The 23,855-nt window shown below is 39.9% G+C and overlaps 1 protein-coding gene across 2 annotated transcripts in view; it reads left to right on the top strand.

Moving 5' to 3' along the window:
- SLC15A2 (solute carrier family 15 member 2) overlaps positions 1-23,855 on the top strand; it is a 47,829-nt gene that overhangs the window by 2,658 nt on the left and 21,316 nt on the right. Inside the window, exons 3-19 of one of the 2 annotated variants that reach the window (XM_004373636.1) lie at positions 288-429; positions 2,375-2,467; positions 3,841-3,940; positions 5,857-5,947; positions 6,188-6,265; positions 10,814-10,896; positions 11,307-11,393; positions 11,569-11,658; positions 11,749-11,793; positions 13,000-13,032; positions 13,939-14,027; positions 15,150-15,231; positions 16,535-16,669; positions 17,645-17,809; positions 17,965-18,011; positions 19,658-19,768; positions 20,778-20,874. In XM_004373636.1, the coding sequence (XP_004373693.1) occupies positions 288-429; positions 2,375-2,467; positions 3,841-3,940; positions 5,857-5,947; positions 6,188-6,265; positions 10,814-10,896; positions 11,307-11,393; positions 11,569-11,658; positions 11,749-11,793; positions 13,000-13,032; positions 13,939-14,027; positions 15,150-15,231; positions 16,535-16,669; positions 17,645-17,809; positions 17,965-18,011; positions 19,658-19,768; positions 20,778-20,874 (1,568 nt within the window). The remainder of the gene's footprint in view (positions 1-287; positions 430-2,374; positions 2,468-3,840; positions 3,941-5,856; positions 5,948-6,187; positions 6,266-10,813; positions 10,897-11,306; positions 11,394-11,568; positions 11,659-11,748; positions 11,794-12,999; positions 13,033-13,938; positions 14,028-15,149; positions 15,232-16,534; positions 16,670-17,644; positions 17,810-17,964; positions 18,012-19,657; positions 19,769-20,777; positions 20,875-23,855) is intronic. The other variant, XM_004373637.1, reaches the window with a different exon arrangement.

Genomic DNA, 23,855 nt, shown 5'->3' with positions numbered 1-23,855 from the left:
AGGAAAAGAAAGGGTGTTGGAAACACCATGTTATCTTCAAGGTTGGCCTAAATGTTGCTATGGATGTGCATAGACTTGAGGGAGAAGTATTGAATCTGTACAGTCAGCATAGCTCCATTCAATGCCATAGCTCCATAGACCCTGCTTCTACTTCTCCCCCAATCATAACACTGATAGGAATGCTGAAGGCCAAGATCACCTTCAAAGACCAGAGATCAAATACATTCCTTCTTCATAAATCACTTTAATGCATCTGTCTCATTTTGTCTCCCTTTTTTTCATCTCAGCTGTGCTGACCCTGTATTTCTTGTATTTCCTGCACTGGGATGAAGATACGTCCACATCTGTATACCATGCCTTCAGCAGCCTCTGTTATTTCACTCCCATCCTGGGAGCAGCCATTGCGGATTCATGGTTGGGAAAATTCAAGTAAGGAAGATGGGTGGTCACATCCCCAGGAGTTTTACAGATTGTCATCGTTTCTAGCCCCTTGCCTCCAAGAGAGAGCATACATATCTCATCCACAAGTAAGACAGTTAAGAATCACCACACAGAAAAGCTATTTCTTATAATTCAGTCTTTCCAATATTTCCATTCTTTCAGAAAGTTTTTTTTTTCATATGTAATTTTAATTTTCCATGCAGTAGCTTAAGACCAATTCTTGTTATGATTTCAGAGGGCATATAGATTGTTTGGAGCCCTGGTGGCACAGTGGTTAAGAGCTTAGCTGCTAACCAAAAAGTTGGCAGTTCGAATCCACTTCTTGGAAACCCTATGGGGGCAGTTGTACTCTGTCCTATGTGGTCACTATGAGTCGGAATCCACTCGATAGCAGCGGGTTTGTTTTTTTTTAAAATAGATTGCTTAAGGAGCCCTGGTGGTAGTAGTGATATTTTGGATACCAAGAAGATTTCAAGAAGAAGTGAATAGTCCACAGTGACAAATATTTTTGAGTGGACAGTTGAGATTAGGATGAAAAATGCCCATTAAATATAGCAATCAGGAAGTCATTAATAAGATGCTGTTAGTTCTGGTAGATTGGTGAAGGCTGAAGCCTGATGGGAGTAGGTTAGGAAGTGAATAAGAGGTAAGAAAGAGGGAACATTAAGTATTTGTAGCTGAAAGGTGACATGGAGTCAAGAGAGGATATTGAGCATGTTTGAATATTATTAGGAAGAATACAGTAGACAAAGAGGTTGAAGATACAAGATAAAGACAGTATACAAAAAAAAAAAAAAAAGCCAAGACCAAACCTGTTGCTGTTGAGTCGATTCTGACCCATAGCAACCGTATAGGACAGAGCAGAACTGTCCCAGAGCATTTCCAAGGAGCGGCTGGTGGATTTGAACTGCCAACTTTTTGGTTAGCAGCTAAGCTTTTAACCACTGCGCGTTTAGAATTAGAAATTCACATCTTGAGATTTCTGGCATCTCCAGCCTCTCCCTGCTATCTTCATTTCATTCTTTATGCATTAGCATATAGCAGTTTAAAATCACGGGACGTGAACTATATAATTCCCAAGGTTCCTTCTAGCACTAACATTTTACTTGTATGTAAAGGGAACGTAGTAGTGTGCCGTGTTTCAATGTGTAGATCTCTATGTATGGTCTTACTGAAATTTCTCACCCTTTACTTCCTATTCCTTTTTCAGGATCCTTGGAAAAACCACACAACAGAACCTCTTTGCTAACTGCGTGATCTTTTTATCACTGGACACTTTATTCTAAGTCCCTGGCTCCTTTTTTATCTTGATGACTGGTCCATGAAGAAACTAGTGCAGATTACAATGAACACTCGTGTCCAAATGACCCAGGCTGAACCTGAAAGCCCTTTGCCTCGCTATGTATGCTAGTGCCTGGGTTTAGAGAAAGTCCTGTGTGTTAGCCATTCCTGTTTCCTGTTTACTTGGAGTTCCTCCTTGACCCCTTTCACTTTCTAGAGTCAAGGACGTTCCTTGAGAAAAAAACACCCCAACCCAAAGTAGCCTGTTCTGATTCTCCTAATTTAAAACACCGTCACTGCTTCTGCAGATCCATCCTGGTGTTGTATCTATGTAAGAGTAGAGGTGCCCTGTGTACGTACGCGTGAGTGGGTGGGTGAGGAGGAGAGGCGGGCAGGTATGAGGAGAGAGCTTGAAGAGAATGCCTGTTACCTCTAACACTGCAGGGTGCAGAGGTGCTCTCCCTTTTCCAGACTGTTTACTTCACTCGCCATTATTATTTCTATTTGCATTTCTCAGGTAATTCTTTCCTCCTCCACCTCCATTTATCCCGGTACCGAGAAAAGTATTAACTCTGTATTACTCAGTATGAGTCTGTATCACTCAACCCTCTAAATTCTGTCTACAAGCTAACTGATTTAGCTCTCTTAACAGGACAATCATCTGTCTCTCCTTGGTGTATGTGCTTGGCCATGTGATCAAGTCCTTGGGTGCCATACCGGTACTGGGGGGACAAATGCTGCACAGGTGAGTAAGATCATGGAATCAGCTGAGCCACCTTTCTTCCATCACACAGGTAAATGTATCAGGCACTCATGACAGACGATTTTCTATTTTCTTGCTAAACATGTTCCTTTATCTTTCCAACTACTGTTTTATTACCAGATTTGCTCAACAGCAGAAAATCTATGACCAGTTAAAATCTTTCCTACATTATCTGAGCTCATTTGTTTTTATTAAGCATTTGGGAACTTGGAGAATGCCTGGTTAGTATGCTCTTAATAAAAACTCTTAATGTGCTTGAAGACAATAATTAAGACCTTCTTAACCTCTGTATTCCCTCACCTGTTACAGAGTATCTCACTTGGGTTTAAAAAAAAATGTCAGTAATATTTTTCTTCAATACATTGTAGAAATCATATTTAAATTTTGGAATATTTCCATTTATGTGTAGTTCTATTTATTATATTTACTTTGTCCCTCTTAAGTTGTTAATATTTATGGGTCCAGGTGCATTTAATAGATTCTGATGTTCGCTGGCTCAGTCCATAGAGAGGATTACATTGGTCAGGAAGCAGATCATATGTATTAATGTTTATAATGTACCTATACATACTCCCAGGGCCCTGGTGGTGCACTGTTAAGCATTTGGCTGCTAATCAAAAGGTTGGTAGTTTGAATCCACCAGCTGCTCCTTGGAAACCCTCCAGGGTAGTTCTACTCTGTCTTACAGGGTCACTATGAGTTGGAATCGACTCAACAGCAATGGGATACATACGCCTTGGTGGTGCAGTGGTTAAGCGCTTGACTGCTGACTGAAAGATCAGCAGTTCGAAACCACCAGCTGCTCTGAGGGAGAAAGATGTGGCAGTCTACTTCTCAGTGGCAATGGGTTTTATACATGTGTTTATCTTGTGAGTTAATAATTGCGTTTGAAATTTAGCAAATCTTATTGGTGTCCCATCAAAAATTAATGACACTTCCCCTATTAATTATGATGAATTTTAGCATTTCATTTTGTGCTTAGTAAGGGAATGTGGGATAGAATCCATAAGATCTTTCTATTGAAGTGTCCCTTAGATTTAAAGAAGATTGAGAACCAGTGCTTTAGTTTTGGCATCCCTTCAGTATCTGCTTCTATCTATTTCCCACAAAGAGTAAATGGAACTACCAAATCTTCCCTTGCAATGCGTATTTTCTAGCAGAAGCTCAAGGACCATAAAGATTGTAAGTGCTCCTGAGTGGCTTCTAGGAGTGAAGGCAAATGGAAAGCACCCACAGGTAGAAATGTGAAGGGATCTTTGCTCCTGTATACATTGTTTTCCTCTGCAGCTCTAAATTCCATCTCTCCAGCTGTATTTATTACCAATATGGTTAGCATCTTCACTTTTCCATTTCAGAGTCCTAGCAGTGATTGGTCTGAGTCTAATAGCTTTGGGGACAGGAGGTATCAAACCCTGCGTGGCAGCTTTTGGTGGAGACCAGTTTGAAGAAAAACATGTAAGAGTCCTGTGATTTCTATATGTTCAAGAATGTACAGCAGGCCTTAAAAGGGCAGGTAGCCATTTGTTGAGACTGAAGAAATCCGCTGGTCAGATCATATCTGAGGAGTTGTGTTCAATGCTGGGCATTGGTAATTAACAAAGAGAAAAACTGAAACCATGAGAAGGAGAGTGACCAGGGTGGTAGATGGACTAAAAGCCATGTCTTAGGAGGAAAGGCTGAAGGAAATATGGATATCTAGGCTGGATAAGATGAGAATCAAGGAGAATATTATAGTTGCCTATAATTAGTGGAAGGATGTCAATGATCAAACCTGAGACCAGTGAGTGGAAGCTACAAGAAATCAGCTATTTGCTTGATGAACAAAAACTTTCCAATGGTCAGAGTTGGAAGTAGTGAGTTTACTCTCGCATGAGATATTCAAGAAGAAAGATGGTAGGCACTTTGGGAATGGGAGGTGGTGGGTAGTGTAGAGATGATTTAAGCATCTCTAGCTTTGATCTATGAAAGGGGAAAATTATCAATCAAAATGAAATAGAATGGGGTTCTATAGATGAGCATATCTGGCTGATCATTCACTCTTTTCCTACATACTTTCCACTGTTAATGGAAAAAACAAAACAAAACAGTATGAAGAGGATGAAGATGGGCAAGTATGAGGAAACAATGACAGATGACAAGGAGAATAGTCTATTCTAGACAAGCCCTAATTTCTGGCTTCTTCTCTTTTACTTTCATTTTCCTTCGTTGTCTATCTTTGTTTATCTGTTGCCTCTCTTTAGCTATTTATCTTGTTTCTGACTCTCTGTGTATACGTAGAGAGAGAGAGAGAGAGAGAGAGAGAGAGAGAATCTCTCTCTCTCTCTCTGACACAGTGCCTGCTCTCTCTGTCTGTCTGCGTTCTCTCTCCCTGTCCTGTCTTCCTGTGTTTCTCTTACTCTTCAGAGCATTTGAGTTATCACTTTATACTATTCATCTGTCCAAGGGCCCATAGATCATGATTGTTTGCTGTCTTTGGAGAGATAACTAACCTTTAGCAAGTGAGATTCTATGCATAATGAGCTATACAAATTAGATGAGTGGAATAAGGTTTAAATGGGGACCAGAAGAAGAAGGAAAACACACTTAAATAGAAAATGGGGAAGGGCTAATCGTGCTAATGTACCAGAATGGAGTCCAGCAGGACACAGTGAATGACATGTCAGCAACTTTATCTGAAAGTTGCTTCATTTGGTAACTGCTCTACAAAGATATTTTCAATAAATAGGGACAAACTCCACCTCCATGTCTCCTCCAGTCACTTCTAAACCCATTGATTTTCTTTTATATTCTCTGGAGACCTCCCTTAAACACTAGGTGAGTGCCTCTGCTTGATCAACAATTTCCTCCACTGGGCTAAGTTCTGATCCGATACCTACTACACACTCCACAAAATCTATTGTTTAATTCAACCAATCATTCATTTAATGAGTCAATAAACATATGTAGATTTTGTAATATATGTCAGGTGCTGTGCTAGGTGTTGAGGCTTACAGAAATGACTAAGATACAATTTCTTCACTAAAGGAACTCACAACCTACTGAAAGAAACAGACATTTAATGCAAAGAAAATAGTATTATAATAAATACATACAGGACACAGTAATAACGTAGAGAACAGAATGATCAATTTTGCCCAGGTAAAGGTATAAAGGAAGGCTAAAGATGCTTCTACTGGGATTTGAAAGATGAGTAAAAGTTTACCTGGAGTCAGCCAGCCATGCTTTTAAATATTTGATATGAAGTTCAGATATGATGGAGGTGATATCTGAGTGTGTCTTTTTGTATGTACCTCTAGCTGAGTCTGATCATGGGATGGAGGTGGAGTTAGGAGACACACTGAACTGACGATTTGTCTTTTTTCACCCCCCAGGCAGAGGAACGGACTAGATACTTCTCGGTCTTCTACCTCTCCATCAATGCAGGGAGCTTGATTTCTACATTTATAACACCCATGCTGAGAGGTTAGGACCGTTTCTGAGGGATCCTGTATAAGGCTTTACTCTGGCCAGCCAAAAAGCTGTACAAGTATTCCTTCAGATTTTCTTCTAGTCTTGATTTGTCTGGTCCAAAAGAATTATGGGGTTTGGTGATGGGAGGAAGGAAGATGGCTACGTTTATGACCACAAGAACCTGAGCTTGGAGAATAGGACACCAAAGACTCAAGATTCAGGATTACTCTTTCTTTTTTCATTTTCTTTTAGGAGATATCCAGTGTTTTGGGGAAGACTGCTATGCATTGGCTTTTGGGATCCCGGGATTGCTTATGGTGATAGCTCTTGGTAAGTGTAATGGGGAAAAGAAAACTAATAATCAACTCACACCTGCCATGTGGAAAACATTGTGTAGACACTTCACACAAACTATTTCGTGCAGTCCTCACAATAACCCTGTTAGGTGGGTGTTATCGTAGAGGTTTTCCCTATCCTTTAGAGATAAAGTAATTGAGTGAAGTAAACCCATTAAGCCATTGCCATCAAGTCGATTCCAACTCATAGCAACCCTATAGGACAGAGTAGAACTGCCCCATAGGGTTTCCAAGAACAGCCGGTTAACAGCCGAGCTCTTAACAACTGTGCCACCAGGGCTCTGGAAATTTCCTAAAGGAACTTTAAAAACGACTGGTCTTTGGACCCTACCTAGGACCAATTAAATCAGGGTCTCTACAAGGTGGGGCCTAAACATCTATAATGTTTTATATATCTCAGGTGATTCGAATATGTCAAGGCTGAGATTCACTCCTCTACGTCACAATATGTAAGGATACAAGGAAGATAATCAATCCTCTCTCTAAAACTAGCTCGCTTAATATAATATTCATCTGGTAACTGGAAGGCATTTTAATTCTCTAGGTCTTTTAAAGCAGCCTTTAGATTTAGCTGCTTCTGCCCTATTCTGTGCTGCTCAAGAAGTTTGCTCTTGAGAATACGAGCAGTTGGATAAGTAGGTAGAAAATGATGCAACTTAGATCGAGTTGTATTCCCTTTAGCAACTGAGAGCCCAGCCTTGGGAGAGAAGGAAAATGGCTGTGTTGCTTGGTTTACTCAGTTTAGGGGGAAACTTGATCGTGATTGTTTCTAAGCATTGACCTGGAAACCTGCTCTCACTCTGAGCCTTAGAGTGACGCCCCCCTGGAAGATATCCAGCCCAAACACATAAAGGGCTGAATAGAAGAAAAGTACTCAGAGACTTCAAGTTCAGTCTGATTATTTTCTACCAGGGGGACTAATAGAAATACCCAGTGTTCCCAACTCTAGGGAAATTTACGTGTTATTCTAGGAGTACTGTGATAATACACTCCCTGCTTCCTTTTCCATTCCAAGTCAAACATTTTCCCAATTTTTACTGATTAGTGCCAGGTTTCCTTCTCTCAGTCATTGCACACTAATATTTAAATATCAGAGTAATTGTTAGAGTAAAAAAAAATGCTGTAAGTGAAAATGTTTTATAAATTGTGAAGTGTTAAACAAGTGTTAACTGTTGTTAGTAGTTACTTCAGCTGTCTGGAAGCTGAATAACTCAATTCTCTGGCCTTTCACTGTAACTTAATTTATTCATTCATTTATTTACTCATGTAAAAAAACCATTTATTTAATGATCTTATTATGTGCCAAGTTCTGTGCTAGGTAATGGGGTCACAATGGTGAATTAGCTACCAAGTTCATGATCTCAAAGAACTTATATAGTCTAGAGGGGAAAGGGAGACAGACACGCACCAAGAATTTGTAGTATAGTATAGTGTCACAACTGAGGAAGCAAAGAGAGGGCTATGGGAATGCATAGGAGGGAGCCTAAGACTTTGAAGGTCAATAAAGTTTTGACTAAAAAAAGGAGCATCTAAGGTGAGATCTAAGGGATGAACAGCCATTAATTAGACAAAGAAGGGATTCGAAGTGATGCAGAAATAGGATGAAGTATGTGTAAGTAATGGAGGTGAGAGAGAGTATGACATGTTTGAAGACCTTACAAGAATTAAGATTGACTAGAACATAAAATGAGAAAGGTAAGAAGGAGAGATTGGCAGAAACCAGATAATGAAAGCCCTGTTAAGCCATTAAAGAAGCAGAACTTTATCATAAGGACAACAGAGAGCTACAAGAGTTCTAAACAGATGAATGATTGTTATATTTTTAGTTTTCAATGGTGTCTCTGACTGTAATGTGGAAAAGGAATTGGGATAAGGGTGAGGCAAGGGTATTATTTATCTTACGAAAATTTTTTTCTTTTATTTATTTATTTTTTAATTGTGCTTTTGGTGAAAATTTACAGCTCAAGTTAATTTCTTATACAAAAATTTATACACATATTGTTTTGTGACATTAGTTTCCATCCCCGCAATGTGACAGCACGCTCCCTTTCTGCCCTACTGCCCCCTACCCCCACCAGGGTTCTCTGTGTCCTTTGGACCAGTTCCTGTACCTTCCTGCCTTCTCATCTTGCTTTTGGACAGGAGCTGCCCATTTGGTCTCATATATCTGATTGAACTAAGAAGCACATTCCTCACATTTATTATTTTTTGTTTTATAGTTCTGTCTAATCTTTGTCTGAAGAGTGGGCTTTGGGAATGGTTTCAGTTCTGGGTTAACAGTGCATCCGGAGGCCATAGTTTCGGGGGTTCCTCTGGTCTCTGTCAGACCATTAAGTCTGATCTTTTTATGTGAATTTGAGTTCTGTTTTAACATTTTTCTCCTGCTCTGTCCAGAACTCTCTGTTGTGTTCCCTGTCAGGGCCATCGTCACTGGTGGTAGCCGGGTACCAACTAGTTCTTCTGGTCTCATGCTGGTGGAGTCTCTGGTTCATGTGGTCCTTTAGTCCTTTGGGCTAAAGTTTTCATTGTGTCTTTGGTTTTCTTCATTCTCCTTTGCTCCAAGCCACCAGGTCCCCAGAAAGTTAAAGGAGAGAAAAAAAAAGTAAGGAAATTCAGGGCTTTCTGTTGTATATAGATATTGGGAAGTTCTTCTGGTTACTGAGGAGCCCTGGTGGCACAGTGGTTAAGAGCTAAGGCTGCTAACCAAAAGGTCGGCAGTTTGAACCCGCCTAGCTGCTCTGTAGGAGAAAAGACCTGGTGATCTGCTCCCCTAAAGATTACAGCCTAGGAAACCCTATGGGGCAGTTCTATTCTGTCCTAGAGGGTCACTGTGAGCTGGAATTAACTTGACGGCAATCGGTTTGTTTTGTTTTGCTGATTACTAAGAGAGGCATCTTTGGCAGAGGATCTACTAGAGGGGTATCTTACTGGAGTTGGGAAATCCATTAAGGAAGAAACTATGTACATCTGGGAGGGTACCAAGGAGTCTTCTCATTGATTTTAATTGAATTTAATAAACTTGAACAAAATAACACTTACTATCCCATAATTATAAAAGTAATACCAGTTCATTGTTGGTAAGTCGGAAAAGGAAAATAAGAACGCAAATTCACCTATAATTAGCTGTGGTTTGTTGTTGTTGTGTGCTGTCAAGTCGATTCTGATTCATAGTGACCCTATGTGACAGAGTCGAACTGGCCCATAAGGTTTCTGAAATCTTTATGGGAGAAGATTGCCAGGTCTTTTCTCCCGTGGAGAGGCTGGTGGGTTCTAACCACTGACCTTTAGGTTAGCAACTGAGTGCTTAACCATTTCACCACCAGGGCTCCTTAACTGGCTGTGCAGACGGGTAAAGATGTGGGTTAAGCGAAACAGAATGAGATAAGGAAGAGAAATGGTACAGAATAGATTTTTTTTTTTGTAGAAATGATAAATAGTGGCTAGAGAATAGAGTACCTAATGGAGAATAATGAAACATGAAGTGGGAATTGGTAGGCTGAGACAGGCTCCTCTGAGGACAGGAGCCATGTCTTTTTTACTTGTATTCCCAGTAGTGTCTAGCACATTGTATGACACAAGAACAAGTGAATGAGATGAGTGTTTAAGAGCATAGATTTTTTAGTCAAACAGGCATCACGTCAAAAATCTAGTTTCGGCACTTTCTAGCTCTGTGAGCTTGTACAAGTTGCACAAATGCTTTAATCTTCAATCTCTTTGTGTGTAAAATGGAGATAACACCATTTACTGTTGAGTCGATTCTGATTCATGGCAACCCCATGTATGTCAGCATAGAACTGTGTGCTGTAAAGGTTTTTTTAATGGCTGAGTTTTTTTTTTTTTCTGGAAGTAGATCACCAGGCCTTTCTTCCGAGGCGCTTCTAGGTTGACTAGTACATATTTTGTCAGGTTAAATCATCTAATGTATATAAATGCTTAACATATATATAATAGTAAACCTTCAACAGATGATGGTGATAATAACCATCATAATAATAATGAATTTGAGAAGGCCTTTTATGCCAGGAGTTTGGATTTATTAGATAAACCCTGGAAAGAAGGTTTTAATTTAACATCAGATTAGAAAAGGAGAGACCAGGAATTGAGAAACTAGTTGGTGGCAATTTCAACAGTCTAGGCTAGAAATTGTGAGGTCCTGAATGAGAATGGTAGCTGCGTTAATGCAAGGAGAGGGCAGATAGGAAATAAATTGAAGAGAAAAGATTAATAAAAAAAAAAGTAACATACCAGATATGGAGATAGAGAAAGGAGAGTGACAAGTCAAAGATGACTTCCATTTCTGTGATTGCATGGAAGTATGAGCAGATGTCTCCCTTAACAATTGACCATTTTATTCTTCTTGTGGATCTCATAATTTTTATAACTCCAAAATCAGGAAGTGTAAGTCAATCTCCTCTTTAGAAATTTGCTACTCACTCCCAGGTGTCAACAATCTGCCCTAAACATTGATGTACTGAATATGCTAAATGAAACGTTAAGCACTTTGTTTGTGTATCAACTGCAGTTGTGTTTACAATGGGAAGCAAGATGTACCGAAAACCACCTCCTGAAGGAAACATAGTGGCTCAAGTTGTCAAATGTATCTGGGTAAGTCCATGAATTGTTTACCTAACTTTTTGGATCAAAGAGCTATGATGAGCATATGGCCTTCAAACATGGCTATACATTTTTCTCAGTGACCTCTGTTCTACTTCAGTGAACTTTGCCAAGCTGAGATCAATCAGTCTTCCTTTGTTCCTCAACTTAACCACTAACTAAAAAAAAGTAACCATTTTTTTTTAATTGTCAAACAATCTTCTGAAGTGTATTTATATATGGTGTCAACAGGAAATACGTGAGATAAAACTATATCTGAAATATTGTGAAATTCAATGACTTATGAGATCTAAGAGTAAGTCACCGAAAGTGTGTGTCTTTGAGGGAAGGGATAATGAATTGGAAAAAGACAGGGGATGGCGTCTCTTTGTCTTTCCTCTGATACCCATACCCTTCCCTAGTTTGCTATTTCCAACCGTTTCAAGAACCGTTCTGGGGACATTCCAAAGAGACAACACTGGCTGGACTGGGCAGCTGAGAAATACTCAGTAAGTTGGAACTGTAGAAACATCTTATGGCTCCATGAAGTCTTTCTAAATGTTCAAACTGATGCCCTCCTGCTGCATTTAACCTCTTCTCTTACTTCTTGCTTACTTCTACTCTAAGAAAGTCATGTGTGGAACTTCTGGCAATTTGGCCTGTTTCCTCTTCTCCTTCTTGCAGAAGCAGCTCGTTACAGATGTGAAGGCACTGACCAGGATACTGTTCCTTTATATTCCATTGCCCATGTTCTGGGCTCTTTTGGATCAGCAGGTAAGAAGAACGGTTCTCTTGAAAGCTACTCCTTCCAGTCTCTTCCCTCACAGTAAAGGAATTTCTCATAATACCATCTGTTTGTCTTAGGGTTCACGGTGGACTTTGCAAGCCACCAGGATGGATAGGAATTTGGTAAGTTGAAAAGATTTTCCCTAGAAGCCTATTATTTTGTTTATCATCCATATGAAGGAGATTCATTTCTTTGTGTTTTTGCCTGAAAACTGAGAGGTACTTCTAGCCTGAAGTCATTGAATAGGCAAAGATAAAGAAGGCTAGTCCAGAAATAAAAACTAGAATTTTGTCTTTAGAAATCAGGAACATAAGGATGGGAAATGTTTAAGAGTATACAAGGAATTATTGAAAGTATAGTAAAGGAAGTTTTACAGACCTGGGATAGTGATTGTTTTTTTTTTCCATCTAAGCCCAGACCTAGGGCACAGCAAAGTCAGATTTTATTAGCTCGACTACACAATTGGTTCCATCTCTTAGGCAGGAGTCACAGTGAAGGACCTGGAAGTGAGATAGTTTGTATGCAGATATGGAAAGGATGGGAAATTATAAACATTCTTTTCTCTTTTTCCTATCTCCATTCTTTGGCCCACTCAAATAAATAACCCCATCTCTGCTCTCAATTGTTGTACCTTCTAGATTATTGTGTTATTCTTCTTTTTTCTCAGTTGTGAAGAGGGCAGAGTGGGATGATGCAGGGGTCATATTAGCCAGTCCATTTGGATCCTGTCAGATATAATTTTACCTTCTCCTTTCCTCTGGGTGTTCAGGATTTACCTGGGCAGTCCTTTTGTTGACTTTGTTCTGGGGGTGGGAGTCTTCACCCTAACCACGATGCCTTGTCCTTCTCATCATTACCATCTGCAACTGCAGTCACTGAGATTAATAAAATACACCAACTCTGTTGGAGCCCTGGTGGTGTAGTGGTTAAGAGATCAGCTGCTAACCCAAAAGCCAGCAGTTCAAATCCACCAGCCACTCCTTGGAAACCCTATGGTGCAGTTCTACTCTGTCCTATAGGGTCACTATGAGTCAGAATCGACTTGACGACAATGGGTTTGGTTTTTTGTTCTCTCTCAAGCTAAGGAAGGCATAGTCATAGAAAAGAATATTCTCCGTAGGCCCACCTGCCTTCAGCAAACACAGCCAGAGCCATCTCCAATCTGTTCCCCACCAGCACATACCCTGACAGGCAAGATAGTGCTCTTGAACCAAAGACCTGATGGATTTTCTCTTACATGTGTATCACCTGCTAATTAGCAATACTGTTGATCTAGGCTTTTCTCATCTTCTTCCATACTCTAAATATAATTTATTATAATATTTCAGGGTTTTTTTGTGCTTCAGCCTGACCAGATGCAAGTAAGTCTCTTCTCTATAGCCATGGAGATCTATTTCTGTCCTCATCTGTACCCCTACCTGTAGTTATTAAGATTAATAGTAATAACATTTTGATGCTTTTCTCCTTGTATGCTGAGGAGGGCCAAGCATAAGGATAAGAACATTCTCCTTAAGCCCACATCTTCTCCTTAACATCCCTTGTTAAATAAGTACCATATTTTTACGGAAGTAATGTGTGCCTTCTACGTTTGTTTGCCAACTGTGCCCTCACCCCTCAAGATATTTTCATAAGTGCTGCTATACCAATTTTTTTTTTTTACATGTTGCTGTAAAAAAATTAGCATAGCACACTTACAAAAATACCTCGAGGGGAAGGGTGCAGTTGACAAACAAACGTATACATTATTTGTGTAAAAATACGGTAGTTCCTACCCAGTTCCAGGGAGAGCACACAGGTAAAGTATAAGCAGTGGGATTTTTCCATGCCAAGGTAGTAGAATGAAAATGTTGTCAACAAAAGTTTAAGGCTTTGTTGTGTGAGCAGTGGAGCCAGAATCTCTGTCGATTGATGACTTCAAGTTCTCTTCTTAATCTCTCATTCAGCCATCCCCAATTCTTCCTTCTTTCCTTCCTTTCTCCTTTTCCCTTGGACTGTGGTGCTGGGGAAGATAAGTGAAAATGGGAGGGAAGAACTACCAATATAACTGGCAGAAAAACTTTGTCTCAGAATGAAAGTGGTCTCTTGTAATATTGGGAAGCAAAGGTGTTATGTAAAGGAAATAGGATCTTGGGTGTAAAGGGGCTGGGAGATGTGGGATCATTCTTTACTTACTATGATGAAAGTAAGTATGTGTGATGTGAGAGAGTGTGTACAAGCAAGTGATAGAAGAACATTTGTAACTAGTCCTCCTTACCATGGTGTTACAGGTACTAAATCCTCTTCTGGTTCTTGTCTTCATCCCATTGTTTGACCTTGTCATTTATCGTCTGGTCTCCAAGTGTGGAATTAACTTCTCGTAAGTGCTCACTATACCTCTATTATTCCAGACTGGCTCAATAGTTGCCCAGTTTGACAAAGATTCAATGTCAATACTTTTCTACTTAGCGATGATTGGTTTTGCTTTAACATTTATCCGCTCGTTTTTGTCCATGTTAGACTAAGTACCTATTAATATTGGAGCATGGGGACTAGATCTAAATAATTTTTATTACTGCAGAACTAACTGTGTGATGTTGAGGGAGTAGGTCTAGGTGTCATGGAAAGTCAAAAGTATGTGAGATTAGGCTCCTAAACCAATTTATTGCTTTGTTATTGAATGCTACCTCTTTAAAAAGGTCTATAGCCTTTGATGAAAATTAATCCCTTTAAATCTCCCATTGTCCCTATGAAACAAACAGGGGACCTGGCAGAAGTGGGGATAGAATTATTCCTAATTGTTGCTTTTTCTCCATTCCAAATAGAAGAATTATTCTTTGTAAAATTGGACAGAGGAGTGTTTCAAGCCTCCTTTAATTACTGACTTAATAACAATTTCCTTTTAGTGACCACTTTACCATATTCAAGTGGCCTTTTGTTATTGAGTTCAGCACCAAGTGCCATGTAAATGTAAATCAAGCACAAATCTTGCCCTCAATGAGCTTACTGTTTAGTAAGGGAGTTAGAGCATTTGATTTGCCTGCATAACTATTTCACAGGGTAGAATATCTAAGTGCCCTAAGAAGGGAAGATCAAAGTGCCAGGGAGGTTTAGAGAAGGAAGAGAGTCCTTCCTGCTGGCAGAGCTTGGAAAGATTTCTGAACGATAGGAAAAAGAGGTAATGCATGTAAAGCTTTTTATACAGCAGCTGACAGAAAGTAAATAATAAATCTGGGCTGTATTACTGTTATTTTGTTATTATGGCATAATCAATAGAAAGAACATAATAAGCAAAGATAGAGGTGGGAAGAAGTGGTACATTATAGAGAAGAGTAGTTCAATGTGGTTTAAATAAAGGGAAAAAGAAGGATGTGTGAAGAAGAGTTCTAGGAAATACTTTGAAAAGGAATTAGGACCAAATCAGAAGGCTCTTCACTAGTCGGCTAAGGAGTTTTTATTTTATCTTCCTAAAGTTTAAGTTGTCTCTCCCTTTCCTCTGCAGATCAATTAGGAAAATGGCTGTTGGTATGATCCTGGCATGTCTGGCATTTGCAGTTGCTGCAGCTGTAGAGATAAAAATAGATGTGAGTATTATAAGAAATCTTAAGTTCCGTGAGGGGAGAACCACATCTATCTTGTTCACCCTTCTGTCTTGTTCAATCTTGACTCCCTGGCACTTAGCACAAACCAAAACGAAAACAATTGCCATTGAGTTGAATTGACTTTTGGCAACCTCCATATGTGTCAGAGTAGAACTATGCTCCATAAGATTTTCATGACTGTGACCTTTCGGAAGCAGACCACCAAGTTTTTCTTCCAAGGGACCTTTGGGTGGGCTCGAACCAACAACCGTTTGTAATCCGGCTCTTAAACGTTTGGGCCACCCAGGGACTCCTGGCACTTAGCATAATACCTGTTGTATGTTGTTGTTGTTGTTAGCTGCCGTCCAGTCAGCCCCAGACTCATGGCGACCCCACGCGCAGCAGGAGCGGACCATTGTGATCAGAGTTTTCATTGACTGATTTTTGGAAGTAGATCACCAGACCTTTCTTCCTAGTCTGTCTGAGTTTGGAAGCGCCACTGAAACCTGTTCGGCATCATAGCCACACACAAGCCTCCACTGACAGACAGGTGGTGGCTGTGTTCAAGGAACATTGGCCAGGTCTCCCGCGTGGAAGGCGAGAATTCTACCACTGAACCACTGCTGTCCTCATCATTATATAAAACCAAAGAAACCAAACCCATTGCCTTGAGTCACTTCTGACTCATGGCAACCCTATAGGACAGTGTAGTACTGCCCCATAGGGTTTTCAAGGAGCGCTTGGTGGATTCAAACTGCCTACCTTTTGGTTAGCAGCTGTAGCTCTTAACCACTATGCCACCAGGGTTTCCCATCAGTTATGTAGGAGGTGCTTTATAAGTATTTGTGATAAGGAATAGATAAAGGGGTAGAGCTCCAACGCAGGGTGAGGCCCACCTCCCACCTGAGTGATTCAGAGTCAATTGTCAGAGTATTCTCAAACACTAATATCCAAGATATCTAGCCATCTCTTTGGCATCACAAGTTTATGTGACACCTTGCTAGATACTCAACAAATACCTTTAGACAGATTGAATAGCCACTATTGGGAAAGGAAGGGTGAGGCCACAGCTCAGTCAAAAAGTATGGAGTTTGCTGCCTGGCATTGGAAATTGCTTCACTGAGTTGGTGTTTCCCCCCTCTTCATTGCCTTCAGAGTTTTCTAAGCCAAATGCTCTTCATTGGGAGTAAGCTCTGTCCTATTGGCTAGCTGGGCTAGGCTGTCAGAGCCAGGACTGAGATAGGTGTTCTCATCGTATCTGAAGGGTTATTTGTTGGTGATTCTGACATGTGTTCTCTGTCCTAAGGAAATGGCTCCACCCAAGGCGGGTCCCCGAGAGATTTTCCTACAGGTCTTGAATCTGGCAGATGATGAGGTGAAGGTGACAGTTCTGGGAGATAACAACAATTATCTGTTGGAAGAGTCCATCAAGTCCTTTCAGGTGAGGTATGGACCTGCATGAGTTAGAAACTTATTCAGAGTGTGCGTTACATGGTCAGCACAGCTGTTTGCATTTACCTGCTGAAGTAGCACCACAATATAGTGGTTAAGAGCGTGGACCTATGGAGTGAAACTGGCTCAGCCCAATTCCTGGTTCTGCCACTTCCTAGCTATAAGACCCTGAACAAGTTACTTTATCTCTAAACCTCAGTTCCTCAATCTGTAAAATGGCAATAATTTCTATGACATAGGCTGATAAGTATTACATGTAAAGTGCTTAGCATAATATCTGGCAGATTGTAAGCTCTCAATGGCTTATAATTTGTTGTTATTATTATTATTTCAAACTGCCTCCTAATTCACAGGTCCTCTAGAAGGGTCTGTCTTGCATATTTTCATATCCATTCACATAAATATTGTGAAATATTTATTTTAACATATTGTTTTTTAATAACAAAAGTAATATATATTTACTGTTGAAATTGGAGCATATATAGAAAGACATAAAATCCACCTATAATTCCATCACCCAAAGGTAACCACAGTTAGCATTTTAGTATAATTGAATAAACAAACTAATTTCTAAAGAGTGCTCAAACTCTGTATGTTGTATTGACCTTGGTTTTTTTCTTAACATTGCTTGTATCATAAGCATTTTCCCAGGTCCTTAGATAATCTTTGAGAACATGATTTAATGGCAACATAATATTCTATGGATGTATCATAGTTTATTTAAAAATTTCCCTATAGGTATTTAAGTTTTTTATTATCACATATATACCTATAAGGAACATCCTTACAAGTAAATCTTTATGCATACCTCTATTTTTCTAGGGTAGATTCCTAGAAGTGTGATTACTAGGTCAAAGGGTAATGTTGAAAGTATCTGAGTAAGCTGTCCTCATCCTGGGATGCTATGAGATTGTGATGTCCAAGATGGGGTAGAAGGTGACTGGGACGATACTTTATTCTACAGAAAACACCACACTATTCCAAACTGCACCTGAATACTAAAAGCCAGGATTTTCACTTCCACCTGAAATACCACAATTTCTCTGTCTACACTGAGCATTCGGTGGAGGAGAAGAATTGGTACAGTCTGATCCTTCATGGGAATGAAAAAAATATCTCCAGCATGTTGGTAAGTTGAGGAATTCACTAGATTCCAAGTTGTCATCTCAGAGTAAGATTAACTGGTTTATGAGTAACTTTCCAAGGATCTGCCTGATGATCAAAATTGCAGATTATTGGTTCCCCTCTGTCAGTTGTAACTGATTTTTACTTCCTCTGTTGTAGGTGAAGGATGAAGAAAACAAAACAACCAATGGGATGCCAGCCGTGAGGTTGGATGTCAGGGAAACCTCAGGCCTTTCTGTTCTCTTGGATCTTGGGTCTCTTTTGATCTATGGGGCTTCAGATGAAGATGCCTCACATTCTGCTTGTCCTGAACAGTAGAATGTCAGGGACACGGGTGTCAGAAGGCATTTTTTAGGACAGGGAAAGGTAGATAGGCTTGCTTTCTCGTGATATTCAAAGATGACCCTGTCTCTGTGAATGCCCCCTGAACTCTGCTGCATACATCCCTTCTGCTAGCTGTATCCATTTATTGTGTTCTCAGGAAAGTAACTGAGTAGTTTCCTTTCTGTAATCACTGGAGAGAAATTTAGAAGTGAGCAATGATCCGAATGCCCCCTGAACTCTACTGCATACATCCCTTCTGCTAGCTGTATCCATTTATTGTGTTTTCAGGAAAATAACTGAGTAGTTTCCTTTCTGTAATTACTGGAGGGAAAGTTAGCAGTGAGCAATGATCCTGCCTTCATTGTTGGTAGTTGAATATCTATTATTGTTACTCTGTTTTTAAAGTATAGTTTTTATTATAAACTTATAGAGACATCATGGAGTAGTAAATGTAACACATTTGGAGTCAAAAGACTTGGTTCTAAATCCAGATAAGGTTGGAAGTCTTGTCAGACAGTAAGGGACGTTTACCGAGATGGAGCACCAAAGAAGTCACCTGCTCTCTGTGGCAGGAAGCAGACATGAAATAGATGCACATGCTCATGGCCATCAAGATCAGGTGGTTGCTGTAGAGGACAGCAATTTAGAGGACTTTTAGTGAAAAGTCTGAGTTTCACTGAAGTAATAATAATTTGCTTCTGAATATTCTTCAGAAAAAATAAACCGCTCAAAGTAAGTAAGACAACAGTGAAGACAGGACTTCTCTGGACCAGAGAGACATAGAAACCTCCTAGAAGGGGTGAAAGGGAAACTGCTAGGTCAGTGAAGGATAATCTCAGGAATGAACGTTGAAGACTAGAGGCAACTGCCCTTCTTATCCCATGGGCTGGAGTCCAAGGAAAAGCTATCAGAACGGAAATGTACCAATGACCTATCCTGAGGGGACAGTCTAGGGACCCAAGTTCAGAAGACTAGAAAGATGATTCTGGAAGGATCCAAGATTGTCTACAAACCCAGAAACAATGATAACTCAATCAAATATAGTCTAAGAGTCATAGTTTTGCATAAGTCAAACCAGACTTAATTTATAACAGGATAAGGTACCAGTTTTATGTAAACACCAGCATATGTTTATATATACATCATTATTTTATTTTGTTTTTCTTAGCAAAGTCTTAATTGATGAATCCCAGAATCATAAGAAAGAAGTTGCGTGCACTTAAAGGGATTAGTGAGGAAACTCAGACTTCCAAGGGTCATCGTGATAGTATCAATCCCAGCTAGGTATCTGATGAAAGTGCGGCAGATAGAAAGTTAATACTTCAGGAAGGAGAAAGTTAAGGATAGCTGACTATTGATTTCTTCTTACACATAAAATTTATTCATTCATCCAGTTAACAATATGCATTAGGTACCTTTTATGTGCCGGCCACTTTCCTAGGCACTGGGGATATAGTTGTAAACAAGACAGATTAGGTACCTGTTTGGGAAGGTTTATCTGATCTGTAAATAATCTCTCTACCCTCAGGTTTGTTAACACTTTGCATAAAGATGTCAACATCTCCCTGGGTAAAGACGTGGCCCTCAGTGTTGGAGCAGCCTATGGGGTGTCTCCTTACAGAGCTGTGGAAAGAGGAGAGTAAGAACATTGCTTTTCCGGACATTTTACTTTAAACAACAATTGTTTTTTTTAATGCTTCCTTGATATATATCTGGGGGACTTAGGTACATCTAGGCTAATTGTGAGTATAGAAGACTCCTGTATTTTTTTTTCGACCTTTGCCTCTTTCCCTCAGTTTCATCTTTTTCTGCACAGATACATTGAGATCATGATTGCCATGAAGGCCATTCTGCGTAGCTAACAGGGCCCGTTTCTGGGAGGTTCACAAAGTTTATTATTGGCTCTTGCACCTACCCTTTAGTACCTCCCATTGTCACCTCATAACTCAGAACTTACCCTCTCAGGTTCACTGTTTCATGCTGTTCCATGAATTCATAAGACTTGCATGAAGAAACTTCACCAGGGCCTGTTGGTGTTGTCAGCTACTGTCAAGGCAGCCTCTGACTCATGGTGATACCATGCAAAACAGAACAAAATGCTGCCGAGTCCAGCACCATTCCCATGATTGTTTGGGGATTGAACCATTGTGATCCATAGGGTTTTCACTGGCTGATTTTTGGAAGTAGGTCGCCAGGCCATTCTTCCTAGTCTGTCTTAGTCTGGACGATCTGCTGAAACCTGTTTAGCATCATAGCAACACGCAAGCCTCCACTGACAGACAGGTGGTGGCTGTGCACACGGTTTCATTGGTTTGGAATCGAAGCCAGGACTCCCACATGGAAGACAAGAATTCTGCTACTGAACCACCAATGCCTCTCCTTGCCAGGGCCTTAGGTCCTCAAAGAAGGTGATTTGCACCTTGTTTATTTAGGTTTAAGATTTAAAAAAATCTCAGTGAAGAGCTCAGATCAGAGACAGAAACCTGGTATGAAAACAACTCATTCCTAGAGACTCCTGTCTTCAAAGAGAAATGGTGGCTTCACTGTTCTGATCAGCAGCAGAGAGATGAGATTACTCTTTCTCCTGGATATGGGAATGCTTTTCTAAACCATGATGTTTATTCTCACCTAAACTCCTCCTGTTCCAGATATCCTGCAGTGCATTTTAGAATGGAAGATAAGGACCTTTATCTGAATTTGGGTCGGCTAGACTTTGGTGCAGCATATCTGTTTGTTATTACCAATGTAAGTATCTACAGCCACCCCACACTCTCCTTTGTCACCCTCACGTGTATTATCCTGAGATCCTCCTGGCAGGGACAGAGGACAAAGGAGACTGGCAAGACAGCAACATGTAAAAAAAAATTGGCACAGCAGTGCTTAGGAAAATACCTTGCAGCGAGAGGGTGCCATTGCCAAACAAACATAGGTGTGCATTATTTGCATAAAAATACAGTAATTAATCAACTAATTTAATTAACCTGATCTCTTTGTTGACCTTTTTATAACAACTTTATTGAGATATAACTTACATATCATACAATTCACCCATTTAAAGGATGGACATTTGGGTTGTTTCTTCCTGTTTTGGGCTATTATGAAAAATGCAGCTGTGAACATTCACGTATAAGTTTCTGTATTGACTTATTTTTTTATTTCTCTTGCGAATATGCATAGGAGTGGAATTGCTGGGTCATATGGTGACACTATGTTTAACTATTTGAGGGACTGCAGACTTTTTTCAAAGTTGTTATGATTCTACATTCCCTCTAGTGGTGTATGAGTATTCTATTTCCTCTACATCCTTGCTAATACTTGTCATCTGTCTTTTTGATTATTGTCATCCTAGTGGGTGTGAAGTGGCATCTCATTGTGGTTTTGAGTTGACAGCTAATGATGGTGAACATTTTTTCATGTACTTATTGGCCATTTGTATATTCTTCTTTGGAGAAATGTCTATTCAGATCCTTTGTCCTTATTTTTAATTGAGTTATTTGCAATTTTATTATTGACTTGTAAGTGTTCTTTATATATTCTAGATACAAATCTCTTATCAGTGAAATAATTCACAAATATTTTCTCCTATTCCGTAAGTTGTTCTTTCACTTTTTTTTTTTTTTTTGCTTAAAACAACAGAAATTTATTCTCTCACAGTTCAGGAGGTTAGAAACCTGAAACCAAAGTGTCAGAAGGGACATGCTCCCTGTGAAGGGTCCTGGCTTCTAGTGGCTGCTGGCCATCCTTTGTGTTCCTTGGCTTGTAGATGCATCACTCCAATCTCTGCTTCCATCATCATCTGGCTTTCTTCCCTCTGTGTGTGTCTAAATCTCTCTCTTCTAATAAGGACACCAGTCATGGATTTAAGGCCCACCCTAATCCAGTATGACCTCATCTTAACATGATTACATGTGCAAAGACCCTATTTCCAAATAAGATCACCTTCACAGGTACCAGGGGTTATGACTTGACATATCTTTTAGGGGAACGCAAATCAACCCACTGCAGATGCTCAGTAACTTTCCGTAGATTCTGATTGCAAGTGTCTAAAGAAGGCTGATTGATGAACTAAATTCTTTGTTATTATTATTATTTCTTGTGCTTTAGGTGAAAGTTTACAGAACAAATTAGTTTCTCATTCAACAGTGTATACACAAATTGTTTTGCGATGTTGATTGCAATCCCTGCAATGTGTCAAAACTTCCTGCTTCCCCACCCTTGTTTCCCTGTTTCCATCCGTCCATTTTTCCTGTCCCTTCCTGCCTTCTCATCATTGCTTTTGGGAAGGTATTGTCCATTTGGTCTCATATACATGACTGAACTAAGAAGCACATACCTTACGTGTGTTATTGTTTGTTTTATAGACCTGTCTACTCTTTGGTCGAAGGGTGAACTTTGGGAGTGGCTTCAGTTCTGAGTTAAAAAGATGTCCGGGGGCCATAGTCTCAGGGGTTCCTCTAGTCTCTGTCAGATCGGTAAGCCTGCTCTTTTTTGTGTGTGTGAATTTTGAATTTTGTTCTACATTTTTCTCGCACTTTCTCTGGGGCACTCTATTGCGATCCCTCTCAGAGTAACCGGTGATAGCCGGTCACCATCTAGTTGATCTGGGCTCAGACTGGTGGAGCTTCTGGTACTTGTGGTCCGTTAGTCCTCTGAACTAATATTTCCCTTGTGTCTTTGGTTTTCTACATTCTCCTTTGCTCCAGACGGGATGGGACCAGTAGATGTATCTTAGATGGACACTCACAAGCTTTTAAAGACCCCAGATGCTACTCACCAAAGTTGGATGTAGAACATTTTCTTTATAAACTATGTTACGCCAATTGACCAATTGACCTAGATGTCCTCCGAGGCCATGATCTCAGCCCTCCGCCCCAGTTACTCAGTCCCTCAGGGTGTTTGGATGTGTCTGTGAAGCTTCCATGACTCTGCTTTGGTCAAGCTGTGCTGACTTACCCCATGTTGTGTGCTATCTTTCCCTTCACCAAAATTAACACCTAACTACTGTCTAACTAGCGATTTCCTCTCCCTACTCGTCCTTTCCCTCCTAATCATCAAAGATTGTTATTTTCTGTGTATAAATGTTTTATGAGTTATTATAATAGTGGTCTCACACAGTGTTTGTCCTTTTGTGATTGCCTTGTTTCACTTAGCATAATGCCCTCCAGATTCATCCATGTTGTGAGATATTTTGCAGATTCATCATCGTTCTTTATCGTTGTATAGTATTTCATTGTGTGTATGTACCATAATTTCTTTATCCATTCATCTGTTGATGGGCACTTAGATTGTTTTCATCTTTTGGCTATTGTGAGTAATCCTGCAATGAACATTGGTGTGCATATGTCCAATCTTGTGATGGCTGTTATTGTTCTAGGAAATTCCTAGAAGTGGGATTGTTGGATCATATGGTATTTCTATTTCTAGCTTCTTAAGGAGGCACCATATCATTTTCCATATTGGTTGTACCATTTTACATCCCCACCAGCAGTGTATAAAAGTTCCAATCTCCCTGCAACCTCTCCAACATTTGTTATTTTTTGTGTTTTTGGTTAGTACCAGTAATGTCAGGATGAGATGATGATTCAATGTAGTTTTTTTTTTTCTTTTTTCTTTTTCTTTTTTATTGTACTTCAGATGAAGCCTTACAGAACAAACAGTTTCTCATGAAATAGAAGTACACATGTTATTTTATGACATTGGTTAACAACCCCACAACATATCAACCC

Source organism: Trichechus manatus, unplaced genomic scaffold, assembly GCF_000243295.1.
Source record: "Trichechus manatus latirostris isolate Lorelei unplaced genomic scaffold, TriManLat1.0 scaffold00026, whole genome shotgun sequence".
Classification (NCBI taxonomy): Eukaryota; Metazoa; Chordata; class Mammalia; order Sirenia; family Trichechidae; genus Trichechus; species Trichechus manatus.
This window is presented reverse-complemented; position numbering and strand designations above follow the sequence as displayed.